The sequence below is a fragment of the Prionailurus bengalensis genome, chromosome B1 (assembly GCF_016509475.1).
Source record: "Prionailurus bengalensis isolate Pbe53 chromosome B1, Fcat_Pben_1.1_paternal_pri, whole genome shotgun sequence".
Lineage (NCBI taxonomy): Eukaryota > Metazoa > Chordata > Mammalia > Carnivora > Felidae > Prionailurus > Prionailurus bengalensis.
This window is the reverse complement of record NC_057344.1, coordinates 143,592,635-143,610,925: the sequence shown is the minus strand read 5'-3', so window position 1 is coordinate 143,610,925 and position 18,291 is coordinate 143,592,635. Positions and strand designations below refer to the sequence as shown.

The 18,291-nt window shown below is 41.5% G+C and overlaps 1 protein-coding gene across 7 annotated transcripts in view; it reads left to right on the top strand.

Moving 5' to 3' along the window:
• The window catches only part of SEPTIN11 (septin 11), a 95,794-nt gene that overhangs the window by 69,927 nt on the left and 7,576 nt on the right, over positions 1–18,291 (top strand). For 2 of the 7 annotated variants that reach the window (XM_043572416.1, XM_043572421.1), the window contains 5 exons: positions 1,663–1,759; positions 3,002–3,170; positions 8,734–8,866; positions 10,313–10,500; positions 16,522–18,092. In XM_043572416.1, the coding sequence (XP_043428351.1) occupies positions 1,663–1,759; positions 3,002–3,170; positions 8,734–8,866; positions 10,313–10,500; positions 16,522–16,546 (612 nt within the window). In that variant the 3' untranslated portion in view covers positions 16,547–18,092. Of the gene's footprint in view, positions 1–1,662; positions 1,760–3,001; positions 3,171–8,733; positions 8,867–10,312; positions 10,501–14,007; positions 18,093–18,291 lie in introns of those variants that run through there. The other 5 variants (XM_043572420.1, XM_043572419.1, XR_006296167.1 and 2 more) reach the window with 4 other exon arrangements.

Below are 18,291 nucleotides of genomic sequence, written 5' to 3'. Positions count from 1 at the left end.
GGTTATGTCCTCTGTGGGAGAGGATTTGGCTGTAGGACATTCTCATCTTTCTCAACTTGCCTACAGTAGAAGAGCAGTGGATCAAGGAACTGAAATAATAATTCTCAGAACAACCATTTCAGATCTTCTCATTCTTACATTTTAATAGAAAAAAAGATGGAATTACTGTCCCCACCACCCGCACTCCCAGAATGTAGCCATAGCTACCAAATAAAGCAACGTGAAATAGTCAGTTGTTTTGAACACCACCTCTGCTTGGGAGAAGTCTGGGTTGCAAGGCTTGGGCCAATAATTTGGGCTAAAATGTAGTTCTGATTTGAATTTTGTGCAATGGCCAACCGTAAAGCAATGCTGTTAGAAATATAATATGAACCACACAAACAATTTAACATTTCCCAGTAGTCACATTAAAAAAAGTAAAAAGAAATGTGAAATTAATTACAAACTTATTTAACTGAATATATTTAAAATATTATTTCAAGGGGCGCCTGGGTGGCTCAGTCGGTTAAGCGTTCGACTTCAGCTTGGGTCACGATCTCCCGGTCTGTGAGTTCGAGTCCCGTGTCGGGCTCTGGGCTGATGGCTCAGAGCCTGGAGCCTGCTTCCAATTCTGTGTCTCCCTCTCTCTCTGACCCTCCCCCGTTCATGCTCTGTCTCTCTCTGTCTCAAAAATAAATAAATGTTAAAAAAAATAAAATAAAATATTATTTCAATATGCAATCAATATAAAAATTAATGAGATATTTTCATAGTAAGTCTTTGAAATCCAATGTATATTTTACAGTTACAGCATATCCCAATTTGGAAGCATACCCAAATTACTCCTAACACACTTGAAAATTTTTCAACATGAAATAAGTACCAAAAAGATAATTTTCCTCTAATGTTTGCATCCACATTGAGTAGACCAGTTTTTTAGTTTGTTGTTTTTTTTTGTTTTGTTTTTTTTTTTTTTTTTTAGAAAATTTAAGTTTAAAGCAAAATGAAGTGCAGTCCCAAAACAATACATTTTTATTTCACGGAAAAATATTTTGTTATATTTTTAAGTTCAAAGGTAAAATAATTAAAAGTAAATAAAAGTGGGACATCTGCGTGGCTCAGTTGGTTAAGCCCCCAACTCTTAATTTCAGCTTAGGTCATGATCTCTTGGTTTGAGAGTTCGAGCCTCACATGGGGCTCTGCTGTCAGGGCCTGCTTGGGATTCTCCCTCCCTCTCTCTCTGTCCTTCCCCTACTTGCGCTGTCTCTGTCTCTCTCAAAATAACTGTACTTAAAAAAAAAAGAAAAAAACAAGTATATAAAACTAAAATTCAGTTTCTTGATCCTGTAAGCCCTGTTTCTGATGCTCAGTGGCCACATATATTAGCGGCTACAGTCTTGGACAACATGTGTCTGAAGCTTCCTGTGTGGTTGCAAAGACACCTACGGTTTCCTTTGAATCTAGCTCATACCACATAATCAATATTTGGTCATAGGAGGGGTGGGGTACACGAAACCCACCTCTGCTGACCTGCAGAGCTTCCTCCCTCTTCTACCCACCCTCCCCTTTGTCTCCCCCTCACTAAGTGAGGCTGGCAGAAGGGGCGGAGCCTAGGCAAGGTGGAGAACCAGCCTGGGCAAGACCTGGAGAAGGTAACAACTCTGTCCTTGTGTTGCTTCTCAGGTCCATCTCCCGTTTGCTGTGGTCGGCAGCACTGAAGAAGTGAAGATCGGCAACAAGATGGCGAAGGCCAGGCAGTACCCCTGGGGTGTGGTGCAGGGTATGTGCACATTAGGGGGAAGGGGGTCTCCACATTTAACTCCTGTGGTGACTGTTCTCGCTTCTTCTCTCTCTGCCCTGTTTGGGGAGGTTTGGGGGGAGGTCCTCAACCAAAGGCAGGACGAAGGGAGGGTTGTACACATGGCAGTTGTGAAGTGAGGAAGCAAGACCCTGTGACCAAGTAGGTAGATGGTGGGGAGAAGTGACCACAGTGCCCTACTTCCGGTGAGGCAGCCCCTCAAGAATATTGGCTTATGTGGCAAATTGAGTATAAATTCCTGGTAGAAAAGAGCTCTTCCCTAGAAGTTTCAACAACTTTCATACCAGTTTCATCAGCAAAGTATAGTAAGAAAGCTGCAAGAGGTTTCTTGTAAACAAGAAGTTACTTGTTTCTCCATTATCTCTGGAAAACCTGTCTTCCAATTAAATGTTATCTCAGTGGATATCTGAGAATTATGACCTATTTGGTGCTGGGAGACATGATCATAGTCTCTGACCTGAAGAAGCTTCCTATATGTCACTTTGATAGGCAAGGACCCTATTTTCCTGCCTTTGTGTGTTTTGAGGGAGGACATCTGATGCTATAGGTTAAGTAGGATAGCTATAGAAAGTTTCTTCATTAGTTTAAGATCTATCAGTCCCCCTTTTTTTCTGAATAAAGGCAATAAATCTGTGAGAAGGGAAAAGAAATTGTACCTTTCAGATCTCTAAGAAAATTACAATTTTTATGAATCTTACCTATTTCTCTATAATAAAGCTTTTTTCATAGTGTTGATGAAATTAAGGGAAGTGGTATGTAGAACCTGCCTTGTATACTTCCAGGGGGCACGGAGTAGTGGAAATAGACCTGGCTTTGCAGCCAGATGTTGTGTTTGAACGTAGACTCTGCTCCCAGTACTCAGGAAGTCAGCTTCCTTACCAAAGCCTTGCTTCTGCATCTACAAGATGAGAGTCACAATGCCTACTTGGCAGAATTGTTCTGAAGGATAAAGATAATATTTATAAAGTTCCTCTTGCAATGCCCTGCCCTGAGCAGACACTCTGCGATCACTGTGGTCATCAACATTATGGTCCACATTGTCGAAAATCTTGTCCTCGTTGGGAATGTAAGTCGAATCCAGTGAAGGGTCTTCACACAGCTTTGAGATTTCAGGAGCGATGGTGATAACTTTTTGAAAGTGTCACTTCAGATTTTTAGGGATGTCATTGCTGATAGCCGCTTCCACCTTCCCATCTCTTGCAGTTGAGAATGAAAACCACTGTGATTTTGTGAAACTTCGGGAGATGCTGATCCGCGTGAACATGGAAGATTTGCGAGAACAGACTCACACCCGCCATTATGAACTGTATCGGCGCTGTAAGCTTGAGGAGATGGGGTTCAAGGACACTGACCCTGACAGCAAGCCCTTCAGGTATGAGGGCACCTAGCAATCAGCTGTTTCCCAGACAGTGGCTTGAATGGTGTGTTGTTCCATCACCAAAATGCTTGTCGGATTGAGATAGCAGTGATTGAGGGACCTGGTGGGGACACGTTAGTAAGCATAATTGCCAGGCATTGCGATAACCACTTTATTGGTATTATCTCAACTAAGCGATGTAGATGATGTCATTGCCATCCTCATTTTACAGAAGAGGAAACTAAGGCACTGAAAGTGTAAGCAACCTACCCAAGGTCCTACAAGTAGGAAGTGATGGAGTGAGTTTTGAACCCCTGCTCTTAATCATTATACTCACAGAGGCACAGAGCCTGGTCTAGGCATTTACAGAGGTGTGGCCGCTCAGTACAGTTTGCTCCCTTCATTCATGGTTGCCAGCCAGGTTTCACTTCCCAGGACTCTTATCAGCAATCTGTGTTTCAGTCCAATGCTAACAACTAATGAGGAAGAAAGGGAATTACTTGTAGAAAGTTTCTTATGTGTTTTCCCACATCATCGATAGATGGAGATGAAGTGGCAAAATGTGAAGGGGGGAATTAATGCAGAATTAGCGGCCCAGCAAAGGCCCAGCTGCTGTCAGAACCTAGGCCGTGGGGGAGGGGCGGCAGGGGCTGAGTACCTTGGCCACAGAGTGGGGAGGGAAGGCAGGGCCACCAGGCCAGGTTTGCCACCTGTGGGCCCAGAAGAGGATTGCTTTGTCCAAACTGGGCCCACACTGGGTCTTAATGGAGATTTCAGTTGAGGTGATGTGAGGTGTGCCTGGGCATGATTAGGGGCTGCCGTTCCTTGGTCTTCTGCTGTCTCTGTTTTTGGCATTTAAATTAAAATACCTCCTGCAAGCGCAGGGTAACTGCCCACGAAGGAGGTGTTGCTGGGTAGGTCCAGCAGGGCTCTTGAAGGCCTGGCCAAGCTGGGTCCAGCCTCCTGCTCTGGCCTCGCTCACTTCAGGGACTTCAGGATGGTGGCAGATGTTGTCCAGGCCTTTTGGCTTGTAGAGAATATTCTTTATTCACACATCTTCCATGTCCCATTTGGTTCCATTTCTTCTGGCCTAAGGTTTCTGTTTTGTTTTGTTTTGTTCTGTTTTTACATCTCACTATTTTTTTTATTGAGGTATAATTAATATACAGTATTATATTCGTTTCAGATGTACAACACAGTGATTCAGTAATTCTGTACCTTCCTCAGTGGTCACTGTCTGTCACCAAACAACATTATTACAATATCATTGATTATATTGCCCATGCTGTACTTGTCATCTCCATGACTTACTTATTGTATAACTGGAAGTCTGTACCTCTTAATCCTCTTTACCTATTACACCCATTCCCCTGATCCACCTCCCCTGTGGCAACCACCAGTTTGTTCTTTATATTTAAGGGTCTGGTTTTTGTTTGCTTGTTTGTTGCTTTGTTCGTTTATTATTTTTTTTTTTTTTAGATTCCACATATAAAGGAAACCATATGGTATTTGTCTTTCTCATCTCAACTTATTTCACTTAGCATAATATCCTCTGGGTCTATCCATGTTGTCACAAATAGCAATATCTCATTCTTTTTTTTTATAAGCTGAGCAATATTCCATTGTGTATACATGCCACATTTTCTTTATCCACCCATTTATTGATGGGTGCTCAGGTTCCTTCCATATCTTGACTATTATAAATAATGCTGCAATAAACATAAAGTACACATCTTTTCAAACTAATATTTTTATTTTCTTTAGGTAAATATTCAGTAGTAGAATTGCTAGATTATATGGTATTTCTATTTTTAATTTTTTGAAGAATCTCCATACCGTTCTCCACAGTGGTCGCACCAATTTACATTCCCACCAAAAGTGCATGAGGGTTCTCTTTTCTCCACGTCCTCACCACTGCTTATTATTTCTTGTCTTTTTGATATTAGCCATTTTGAAAAGCATAAGGTGATATCTCATTGTGATTTTGATTTGTATTTCCCTGATTAGTAATATTGAGCATCTTTTCATCTGTATGTCTGTATGTCTTCTTTGGAAAAATATCTATTCAGGTCCTCTGCCTTATCAGCTATTTCATTTGCAAATATTTTCTCCCGTTCAGTAGGTTACCTTGCCATTTTGTTGGTTTCCTTTGCTGTGCAGAAGTTTTTTATTTTGATGCAGTCCAAATAGTTTATTTTTGCTTTTGTTTCCCTTGCCTGAGGAGACATATCTAGAAAGAAGAACAAAGCTGGAGGTATCGTAATCCCAGATTTCAAGATATACTACAAGCCTCTAGTAATTGAAACAGTTTGGTACTGGCACAAAGATAGACCCATAGATCAGTGGAACAGGGTAGAGATCACAGAAATAAACTCACCCTTCTGTGGTCAGAATCTGTGACAAAGGAGGCAAGAATATGCAATGGGGAAAAGATAGTCTCTTCAGTAAACGGTGTTGGGAAAACTGGGCAGCTACATGCAAAAGAATGAAAGTGGACCACTTTTCACACCATGCATATAAGTAAACTCAAAATGGATTAAAGGCCTAAATGTGAGCTCTGAAACCATAAAACTCCTGGAAGAGACCACAGGCAGTTTCTCTGACATTGGCAGTAGCAACATTTTATAGATGTCTCAGACTTTCCCTCTGAGGCATTTCCAGCATCCCCGGCACTTCTTGAGCCTGGGACTACACTGAAGGGGTGCAGTGAGGGGACCCTGCATGAAGGGCACCACAATTAAGGGGAAGCAAAAGCTGCTGCTGATTTGAGTGGTTTCCCAAAATTTCATCTTCAAAGCCATCATTCCCAGATGCTCTTGGATTTTTTTCCATGTGAATTTTGGGTGAGCTGGGAGGAATATAAGTATATTCCCAAAGCAGAGGATTTCTTTGTGGGTGTACAGTGAGGTCCATCCTTTCTTTGAGCACCCGGTATCCACTCTTTGTCCTCCAAGCTGCTCTTGTGTTTTATAAAGCACAGAGTAATCTCTAAAGCCAAGGCTAGTAAGGCGCAGCCATCACCTGAATATATCGTACAGCAGGAAGCAAAACCAGGAGCTGGACAAACACAGTAAGAGGCTGTACGAAAGCCTTGGAAGTACGTCGGAGCCAGTAAAGCTAACTGAGTGTATTTCTGGTGGTGTCCTTGACCTGCCTCAATTTAGAGTTGTGTCTTTGTTGTCCTGTGGCAGAATCTGTGTATCTGTCTGTCTACCTACCTACCCACATGTCAGCTTGCTTTCTCCTGTGCCCATCTTACCACCTGCTGCCCTGTGGTCTTCAGCCCAACCAGAGCAGCATGCATTCTCTGGACCCAGGTCCCCCTCCCTCAGACCTTGGCCCCTTCAGGCTGGCATCTGAAGATGCCAGAAGAGGGAAGAGGATGTAGGACACAATAGGGACTGGACTGATCCTGTTCCTGATTCTTTTCTCCTGAGACTCCTTTGTACTTTACCCCAACAGTCCCTGTCCAAACTGCCCATTCCTTATCTCAGAGTGCCCCCTTCCCCTGACTCTTGTCAAGTCACAAAAAGGGTTTAATTACCACTATTCTCTCAAGAGATCACAAAGTTTTCAGGTTCATGAGACCCATTTGTTTTGGGGAACATGCAGACCTCTGTGCAATGGAGTGCAGTGGATAGAGTTCCTGTCTGAGCTTGATGGCCTGGGTGCAAATCCCAGGTCTGTTACTCTTCACTGTGTGACCTGGACAGATTACTAAACACTTGTCTCCAAGTTTCTTCGTCTATGAAGTGGGAGGTAGATAGTAATACCCACCTTATTGGGTGTGTAAGGATTAGTGAATTCTTGTGTGTAAATTGCTTCGTACCACTGGTAATGTGTTATTCTCCAGGATACCCTTCACTAGGTAGTTCCAGAAGATGGTAACAGAGAGAGAATTACACTGTGTGAATTACCAGAATGAAGTCTGAACTGAAGTACCTGTTCTCATTCTCCTTTCCCTTGAAAAGGGAGATCTATTCATTATCATAAGTAAAAAACAGAGATTCCCCCCAAATTTTATAGCAGGGAGAGGTCATCTTCTGCCTTCAGCAGTTCTGATCTAAATACTGGTAATGAAGAGTTTATTAGATGCTAACAAGCAAAATCAAACCCATGAATTAGTTCTGTCAATACATTTCTATATCTCCGTGGCTATATATCTTAAATCTCAAGTCTAAATATTGCTATTAGTATTAGCCAATGTCAACATTGGCCCAAAATGTTTTTGTTTCATAAGTGAAAGCTAAATATACCTCTGGAAACTCAAAGTGCTTGATTGTTCATTAACAGGTTAGTGTGGACACCCTTGAGGGTAGGAAAACTTATTTTTAATCAACCAATAAAAGTGTTGATTATAGAAGTATAAGCAATCCTATTGAAGACGTTTTCTGACTGTTTGACTCCATGCATGCTTGCTCCTACCATCTGAATGTCCTTTTTCTCCTTCTGAAAGGACCAGTGTGGATGCTGGGAGGCAGCTCTGCATGGTCCCCGGGGTTATCCACAGGTTATCCACTCCAATTTGGAGTCAGCACTTAGGATGAATTCAGCCCACGGGTAGAGATGGATATTCTGCAGACTCGCATTACTGTAACGGGTGCTGTTCTAGGGAGACTGCAAGGGAGAACTAGAAACCGCACCTTATCAAATATCAGCACTTGTCTCTCTGTGTAGGTGTAGGTATGGGGGTGTGTTTTCTTAAGTTGTGTTACCAAAAGCAATTTTTCTGCCAATATATTGTTCTGACTTAGAGGTAAAGCTGAATCTAGCATTCAATTTAAAATATTGGGCTCAACATTCTGTACAGAGTCAGGAGGAGGATGGAATTTAAGATAAAAATAAAACTCTTCCCTGCTCTACTTTCAGTTGATAATATAACTTGAAAAGCAGCAATTTTCTTTAATATGTTTAGATATACTATTGTCTCTAGATGGTTCACTGAGTCTGTTTTCTGAATTGGGGGCTGGAGGGAGGTGAGTGGGGAAGGGTAATATTTGCTAAGCACTGATGGTATATCGAATGCTTTACTCACTTTGCCCTCACTGAATCCCCATAATCCTATCTCTAGAAGGTAAATGCTGGTGTAGCTGCATCTTACACAGAGAACACGGAAGCATAGGGTCTGTGCCCATCCCAAGATCAGTCAGTAAGTTGCTGTGGCCAGAATCCAAACCCTGGTGTGTGTGGCTCCAGTGCCTTTGCACTCTCTCCCTACACTACTGCTTTCATTTTTTAAAATTATAACTCTCATTTTGGTGTCTACTTGTTTGCTGATCTGGAAAATACCAGCCAGTCCAACCCAGGCTTTCTCTGTGTGAATAGAGATAGGATACACTTAGCCAGTAAGACATCCCTGTAGTGCCAAATTGTGTTTATTGACTCGTCTCTGGCTCTTGATGTGCTTGTCTTTCTGATCACTGCATAACTCAAAAGAAGATGGTGTGCCATTTTATGTGTCCTTTGATATGGTAAGTGGCAGCCTTACCTATTTTTTGGAAGCAATGAGTAGAAATTATATGAGCTGAAATTTCCTATTCAACTTCACAACACTGTCCTTGGTTTGGCTTTTGAATAGTCTTCAGGAGACGTACGAAGCAAAAAGAAATGAATTTCTGGGAGAACTTCAGAAGAAAGAAGAAGAAATGAGGCAAATGTTTGTTATGAGAGTGAAGGAGAAAGAAGCTGAACTCAAAGAGGCAGAGAAAGAGGTAAGCCATCTGTCCTCCTTCAAGTGAGAGAAAAATAAGTAAGATGTGTTATTAATACTTCATATTATATAGAACTTCATGCTCTCCTAAGTACTTTCTACATATATTTTATCACATGAGCAGCTACCATGGTAAGAGAAGCAGGTCATGTATTATTCCCATTTTACAGATGATAAAACTGAGAGCCATAAAGCTTAAATGAGTTATGCAGTCACATACCTAGTAAGTAGCAGAGCTGAAACCAAAACTAGACCTTAGGTCTTCAGGTGTGGTCTCGTGTTCTCTGTAGCTCAATATCTCCTTAATTTATAAGTCTTGCAACATAAGAGTTGGGATTCTGGGACTGTTATTACTATTATTGTCTTAGTCTATGAGCCAACTCAGTGAGCTAAACAGTGGATGGGCCCTTGGGCACAACCTGATGGGTAATGGTCTCCATATGCCCTATCTGTATATGCATCTTCTTCGTTTGTGGGCATGCTCTCCCTGCTCCAGCATCCTTTGACTCCTCTCATTGCCCGTGACCAGACCAGATTAACTGCCTCCTAGAAGGTCATATGGGTTTCTGCATAACACTTATCTCATATGGAGAGCGTGAGAGGGGGAGGGAGGGAGAGTAATCTGTTTGTCTCTGATGGCAGATAATGAGTATCTCAAGTGCATGACCTATAGCTATATTCATTTCCAAATTGTCTAAATAATTTCTTCATCATTCTCTTTTCATTTATCTTTATAAAGGCCACTGAAATTTAGAGGTTATTTAAATAGCTAAGCACTCAGTATAGTTTTGCTACAGAGAAAGGAAAGTTGAGCCTTATTTGTTGTTGATTATAAATACCAAGTGGATGCTGGATGGAAATCTAGAATTATCTAGTAAGAGTTATTTCCTTCATTCTTTCTTCCCTTCCTCCCTCCCTCCCTCCCTTCCTTCCTGCTTTTGTTTCTGCCTTGTGATAATTTTCTGAATTTGGTTTGTCAAGAAATTTGCCAGAAATCTCCCAACATATTCTTATTATTTGAACACCATACATCATCTGTGGTCACTGTGTATGTCTCTAAGTAAATGTATATTATACATTTTGTAAAAGGACCAGAAATAAAGAACTACCATTACCACTTGGGTAATTTCTGTTAGGAGCATGGATAATTTTATTTTCTTCCTTATGCTTTTTACAATGAATATGTATTTTATTATCAGTAAAAATGAACAGAATTCCCTTTAGTGAGTGCCACAGGCTCCAAATCTCAAAGGCTCATAGGGCTCCGAGGGGTGATCTTTGCCCTCTCAGCCTAGCTCCTCTAGGAGTGCCAGACGGTGCTTCCCTCGTGGGATTAAAGCACGTGCAGGAACACGAGGCATGTTTGGGGTTTGAACAGATGCAGAAGATCTTCAGCTGTAACTTTCCACTCCCCTCACCAAACTTGGCCTCCTCTTTTCCTCTCCAGCTCCATGAGAAGTTTGACCTCCTAAAGCGGACACACCAAGAAGAGAAGAAGAAAGTGGAAGACAAGAAGAAGGAGCTGGAGGAGGAGGTGAACAACTTCCAGAAGAAGAAGGCAGCGGCTCAGCTCCTGCAGTCCCAGGCACAGCAGTCTGGGGCCCAGCAAACCAAGAAAGACAAGGATAAGAAAAAGTAAGCGGGTGTCCCCCCCATGCATCGGGGCCCTCTAACCATTGATTCCTCTTGCATGTTTCTACTTTTTCCCATTTACAGACTGGAAACTGGTCTGTTACCAGAAAGATAAATGCAAGTCTTTTCTCTACAGTGCAGGGAAGATGATACAGGTTTTTAAAGTATTTGTAAAGGGTACAGAAATATTAATTTATAACACTTGACCACATGACCAAGCAATCAGGGCTGGAGGAACCTGCTGTCTCCGGTGGCATCTTCTGCACCAACACTAGGACTCTTGAGAAGACAGTCCATATCTCTTCACTACTCCCTGGAGACAATCCTCATGACTCTTGATAAAGGGCATCCTAAAATGATGATTGTTAAAATTTTTCTATCCTGTGTCGTGAGGCTTGATAAGCCGGTCACCGAAAGCCTTGTTTCCGAAATGGAAGATCAGGACGAACCGCTAGTGGCCACAAGTTTTCCCTTAAATTCAATAAGATGGTGAATTGTTTTATTGTGGAAATGGGATCAAAACACCCTTCCAGTTAAGACACCCTCACCAATCCTCAAAACACACCTATCTCCATACAAAAAAAAAAATTTTTTTTTTTTAAATATGGCTTTGATTTAATGTGCCAAAGGGTCAGATTCTGCTCTTAAAGTAGTCACTTCCTGTAATACTCCAATAGTGGCTGCCTGAATCCAGTGGGAGACTTGGGCCTGCCTTGAAATTCTCTCATGATTTGAAGCTCTACATCAAAGCACCTTAACGACTAGAAAGTGCGGTTTTATGACAATCGCTACTGGATTGACAATAAGCACAGTGGTCAGTACAGTACCTTCTAGGAAATCTTTTGTGGCGGCTGGATGGCGAACCCACAGATACTGCCCTGCTTGGTCTAACACACGGTGCTCCTAGGGCAGCGATAAGGCAGCCCCGAATGTGTTTCAGGATTCTTGCTCTTTATCCTTAGATGCCGAGATTCTAGGGAAAAAGCGGACAATTAAGTAAACGATAAAAATGTTGGTACTTGGGTAGGCAAAGAATTAAATTTTAACAAATAGAGCAGATAGGATTGAATCTGCGCAGTAATTGAGACCTATCATGGGGGACTGGGCACAGTGGTGGTGTCCTTAGTCTTGGTGAGCATGCAGACTCACCCCTGAGGGACCTCATTACACTGCCTGTGGCAGAAAGCACAATAGACTTCTACAGTGATACACGGAGAGAGTTTTAAATTATGCCTTTGACTTTCCAAGCTCTGAGACAGCAGAAAATGTGTCAAGAGAGCAAAGGAATAGCATGTTTTCTAAGCAATAGAAAGTAGCTGGTGTAGATGTGGTGTGATTTCTATGGGGTTGGTGCAGACCCAAGTGTTCAAGGCCTCCCAAGGGCTGAAACTTTACTTATGCTGGATTAATTCTGGGAGTAACAATTGCCTAGATTCTAATCCAGTTCAAGAAAGTGCCTTGTGCTGTGCTTGTTGGGAGAGTATCAGTCACTCATGGTGACGTTCCCCATGCAGAGATTCAGAGATGAAATGAAAGTCATTTGGCACTATCTATACACTTGTTGATCCTAACTAACCCAAGATAAAAATGAGAGAGAGAGAGAGAGAGTGTGTGTGTGTGTGTGTGTGTGTGTGTGTGTGTAAATGACCACATCCATAGGCATGGATGAAACAAAAAAGCTGCTGACTCACAGCTTAGGAAACCCAAAGTCAAGTTTTTCTTACCCTTAAGCACTAATGTGCATAAAAGTACATGTTTCAGAACTAAAAATGTTTTTAAAAGACCAGCAGTGTTCCAAGGATATTTCACGTACGCTGGATGTGCCTTTAAGCAATACTAGTTCCAAGAGCGGATCCGTACTGTGCCTCCATTAAAAAAAGGTCTCTCCAGTAATAGACTTCCCAGCGTAGGGAGGTTTTTCCTTGCCCTTTTGATCATTTTAGGTTATTTTCACCCCAGCCTTGGGCCTTAGTTGTGTATAATGCTTTTCAAGTTTACATGAAGTGTGTGCAAATTCTATTTTAGCCTTATTTATACATTCTTGTGTATCATTAATAGAAGTAGACTTCATTTGGTGTGCAGTAGTGACCAGGTTTTGTACCTGACGATGGCACATATGTGTTGGCAGGTTCTTAACCTTTTCTACAACTTTCCCATTTGAGCACAGCAAGCAACTGCAAGTTGGAGGCCTGAAGTATAAAAGTTAACCACCCCTCTCCTGCCCCCGCCACCCCTTCCAGCCAGGGGAGAGTTCTGGTTAGAGAGGACCACAGAAAGACAGTCACCAGGGTAACCAGAGCAGCTCTTTGAAAATAAATGGGAGACTCCTGTCTCCTCGTGTAGCTGGAAGAGATGCTGGAGTCACCATACGTGCCACTAGGGGCTGGCTCTGTTTCAGGGAGACAATTTTTACGAAAGAGACGCTTATTTATTCACCTGGTATGCTTCCACCTCGGAAATTAGTTTTTCTAATAGTTTTAAATTCTGTTTTTTCTATTCTAATGACACGCTCCCTTTATAACGTAGGTAAGGCTTTATGCTTCTACTTGAGCTGTAGTGGCATGAGACCATATAACCTTCCCTAAGATTCCAGACAAAGTAGAGCTAACCCTGGCACTGCCTTTAGCCGGACCCCACCTCCTGCCCTTTCTGGCCACCAAGGCACTTCCCTTGTTTGCGGCTATGCCGCAGTGGTGCGAGTACCCGAGGGTAAGTTGTTCAGTGGACAGCATTCTTTTCTGAAACTTTGCACAATTGCCAGTGGGCGTTGGTGGTGACGTTTCATCCATCCCAAAAGGAAGTTTTAAAATCCATCATTTTAAAACTGTACCTGGCATCTGATAACCATGGTTTATTTATACAGTCATCCACTCATCTTTTTTTTTTATTCTTGCTAAGGAATGAAGTTGCATGTTTCAGACTTGCCTAAAATTAGATGTGCGGATCTCGGGTTTGGTTTTGCGTTGTACCTAAACGCGGGGGAAGGCTCCTGGCACCTGCTGTAGCTGTAGCCACACGATGCTCATCCTGTTTTCCCTTTCCAAGTAGATTAATAGCATGACCACTCACTGTATCCCAGTCCCCAAAGTTCATCTTTTGAAGACATTATTGTAGATTTATTCTCTGACTCCAGCCGCTCAGTAATGGGAAGGTGTTGCTCCTATTCAGTACCGATGTGATGACCAAACCTAATAGATTGTGATTTATGTTATTTGAGAAAATGAAAATCAAATGGCAAATCCTTCCACTGTCACATGTAGTGGTTTCAAGAAGTCACTCGTAAATTACATGCAAACGGAAACTAACCATGTGTTAATTCAGTATTAAAATTTTGCTTTTGCTTGTCGTGTAGAATAGCTTACTCAAATTTGTGGTTTTAATTTCTGTCGATTCCATAATCATTGCATGAGCATTCACCATCACCGAATGCTGGTGCTGGCACTCCTAATTTTCCTTTCTTTTTTATTTATTATTATTTCTAACTTTTTTGTTTTGTTTTTTAACTTGCAGTGCAAGCTTCACATAAAGCCTGGCAAGCCAAGGATGGTCCCGCATTCACCTGCTTTTGCAGTAATATTGTATCTCTGCCATCTGTGTCCTTTTGTTTTATTTTATTTTTTTACCCTTCCCCAGACACCAATAACTATTAACTCATTTTGCTGAATGTTGTTGGGTAGTGGAAAATGATAGAACAAGAGAATAACACCAAAAGCTCTGTGCAGCTGGACTTTGTTTCTGGAAAGTAAATGATTTGCCTTTTATGCCTGTTCAGAGCGGCAGCAGGAAGCATGCCTGTTGCTTGTATGTTGCTTTGGACCGAGGGACGGAGGGTCAATGGCTCCATGTACGTCTGTCAGGAGAACTTCTCATCGTCTCAGCAGCTGAACCATAACCCTGAATAGCCATGACAACAACTTGGCTTTTCTTGATTTCTCATCTCCATGGTGGCAGAAGCCCTGAACTCACTCTGCCTCTTCTCCACACGTGCCCCAACCAGGGTAGCTTTGTATGTAGGTAGAACGGTGGGTCAGCTTTTTAGGACCTATGCATTTGCATGGATATTCATTATTATAATTTTATTTGACCCATGTTGTGGGTCTCTTCACACTGCCCCCTCATACGGCTTTCAAAATATGTCTGAACCCCTATCTCTCAAATCCTGGACAAGTTGGACTGTAATGAGAGAACTGCTGATGGTCTCTTTTATCAGCACAACCTGATCCTCTCACAGTTAGTGATCTCCAAGGTCAGGTCGTATAACATTGCCCAGTAGAAGAATCCTCTACTAAGGATGATGGGTTTCCCACAACCTCCCTTCCACTTACAGTGAGCACTCTTTCACGCTCTCCGTGGTCAATGACCGATTCTAGGATATCCGTACTTCTAATAATACTTTTCAATCATGAGGAGAAAATTTTCAGAAATGCTTCAAATAGAAAATTTGTTATAAACTGTATATCATCTGCAGCACAAATTATGAGGGGATCTCATCAACTTAAGGTAGAAATGGGAAGGGGGGCACGCCTGGGTGGCTCAGTCAGTCAAGCATCCAACTTTGGCTCAGGTCACAGTCTCACGGTTCATGAGTTCAAGCCCCGCATCGGGCTCTCTGCTGTCACCACAGTCTGCTTCAGATCCTCTCTCTGCCCCTCCCCCTGTTTACACACACACTCTCTTTCTTCCTTTCTCAAAAATAAAAAAATAAAACATTAAGAAGGAAATGGGAAGGAACTTGACACAAAGCCATGAGTGAAGAAGGTAGAAATTCAACTGCACATCTAGCTTCTGTGCATGGTCTCCTTTCTATATTTGGCGATAACGGGAAGGAGAACTAGAGCAGCTGGTCTTTCATATCCAGTTGTCTTGAAGGAGTTTCTTCATTTTGTCCTCACCATGACTAGCTCAACCTGCTCTCTCTGTCCCAGCCCATCACCCTGTCATTGAGAATCAGGGCCAACCCACAGGCCACGACACAGACCACGGAAAGGGGCATATTGACTCTCCTTTCGGTTCTGTTCCTTTGTGAGGCTTATCCCTTCATCTTCTTGATTTTTTTTTCCCCCTCCATTAACAAGATCTTCCCAACTTCTAACTCAATAGTCTCCTGTTCCTTACTTAAAAGAGTATTCTTTCTCACGAACCTGATGCTCCAGCTCTGTGCTTCCTCCCAGCCTTCACTGGTCAGACATTAGGTAAATAGGATAGAAGACACTGTACCTTCCCTGACACACACATGCAATCCACCCCCCCCCCTTTTTTTTTAAATAAGTCTCTAGTTGATTCCAAAAAAAAGTTTCTTTTTTTTCCTTCTCTTCATTCTCAATCATACTTTTAGGGGAAAGAAGTTATGGTCTTCCATGAACTGAGTTAGGCTTAAGTAGGCAAAGTAAAAGTTCAGTTTCACTGAAGCCCAAACTAAGCTGGGCTAGAAACTGCAAACTAGAATCAGCAATGGTGGTATAAAGACTGATTTAGGAGGTACTGGACTAATGTTTTTGTTTTGTTTTCTTGAATGATTCTAGTCCAAAGCTAGTTGTGGAGCAGCCAAATACTAGATGGCATGCCGATTCTAACCATGGCTAAATTTGCTCATGTGCTGTGCACCAGACAAAAGCTTGAATACTTGTGTTGTATGCTTGTTCCAACCGCTGCTTGTGTGAGCATTTTTGTGCCTTGTAACAGAAAATATACATGTAAATTCCAAAAATGGTCATTTTAAAATTACCATTTTTAATGCATCACTGAAACCTTTTCAAAAGTGAGCCTCGCTGTGAAAGGCATCCATCCAGCTGACTTTTTGATTCCAAGATTGTTGATTTTTTTTTTTTCCTCCCATGAAAATTTTCATGACAAAATGAATCATACGGAGAGTCAGGGAATAAAAAGTCAAAAGAAAGTTCTAGAAGCTTTTTTTTTTTTTTTAACACGTTGCTTCTGAACTCTTTTCTACTCCTGCTCCCCCGCCCTGTTTGGTTTGTTATTGCTGCCCTTCTCTTCTTTCTGTATCTGTGCCTTTTTTCACAGTAGTCCTTGGCTCTGCACGGAATAAATGATACCCTCAAATCTAATTGGATGTGCTTTCGCCTTTGCATGTAAGTACAGTAGTAAGAAAACTTTGAGATCTTTTGGACTTTTTTAAAATTAGAGAAACAAACGGGATAGGTGAATTTTTTTTTTTTTTCCTTTTTTGGAGGGAGGTATAGGGAGGTAATGGTTTGAGTAGCCTTTGCTTACAAAAAAAAAAAAAAAAAACTATGTATTTAAAATAACCACATTTGTACCTTTTCCACAAGAAATATAAATTCAGTTTTTTCTTGATACCAGTACGGAGGTCAGAAATTATTGTTCCCAGCTGTGTTCTACACAGCATTGTGGGCATCGCTGGAGATTAGAGGGTCCTTGGTTCTGACTATGTAAATAAAGGTAGAATAAGAAACTACCACCTTCCATTGGAGAAAATCAAGAGGAAAATGTTTTTTATGCTAAGCTGCTTTTATGACTGCTTAATTTTTTTGACGATCTTGGTTTAATGGTCTTTCCCTCATGCTAACTGCTAGCAGTGAACACACCTGTTGTTTTGGTTTTTTGCCAGATCTAGCTGGCCTCTCCCCAAATCTTTTGTTCAACCATACTGACCATTGCTTCTGGACTTTAGATACTCGTAACAGTTGTACATGCAGTAGAATGTGATGGAGAAGCATTTTGGGAATTTATTAGCAGTTAGAGACTATGTTTTCCCAACCTAGGCTCCTTCTTAACTGGTCAAAGTTTTGTCCAGAAAGGGCATCTCAACCAGGGGAACATTTAATGTCACACTGAGCACAGGTTCTTTATTACCTTCCTTCTCTGCTTTGGAATCTCACCAGCAATAACACTTAGTCTTCATATCTTGTGCACCTCAAACAAATGGACTGGGTTTCTTCACTTTCTTGACATATCCATTAGTGTGTCACATATAGACTGTTGAATCTTGGTTTCAGCTGTTATCAACCCATGTCATACTGTCTCTGTGTGGTCCTTCCAAACCGTCCTTTCAGATCCCTTTGCTTTGCCATTTGCAAGTGTCTGAAATCGTCAAGTCTCAGCTTCCAGAAGTCTTGGTTCCATTGACAGGATACATATGTGATGACTCTTTAGTGGAAATTATGACCTACAAAGTCTAGATTGTATGTAGGTATGAAGGGAATTTTTTAAATAAATTGAAAAGCTGTGAACAGCATTAGAACTTTGTCTATTTCTTAATTTTAAAATATGCTGATATGCCTTAAACTGTAGTTGTAGAACACTGTCATTTTGCTGTTTGAAAATAACCAATGTGTTTCTAAAAAAAAAGTGTTGTGTAATCTACTTTCAGTGTTAATGCAGAATTGTCATATATGTAAGCTGCATGTTAGACACTCGTCCTTTTTAAAAACTAAAATAATTGTATCGATATGAACTATACCATTTTTTTCAAGTAAGAAAGTAATCACTTAGCAAACATGCTCGGTAATTCGGTGTCTGTTAAGGTAGGAGAGTGGTGGACAGGTAATCTATGCATATATCACTAGTGCCAAGACATAAAAGTGGGGGAAAATATATTTTTACCCAAACAATGTGTGCCCTTTTGTGAGTTCTTTTTAGTCAGTGTTTGGTATGCATATGTACACATGGTTATTATGTTGGGCAAAAGAAGTAGGGATGAAAGAGTCTCCTGCTTTCCTGCCTTGTCTGGTGGATTTCAAATGCTACCATCTGCACGGCTCCAGCTCCTCCCAGATACTTGCCATGTGGTATCCTGTATTTCACATATGG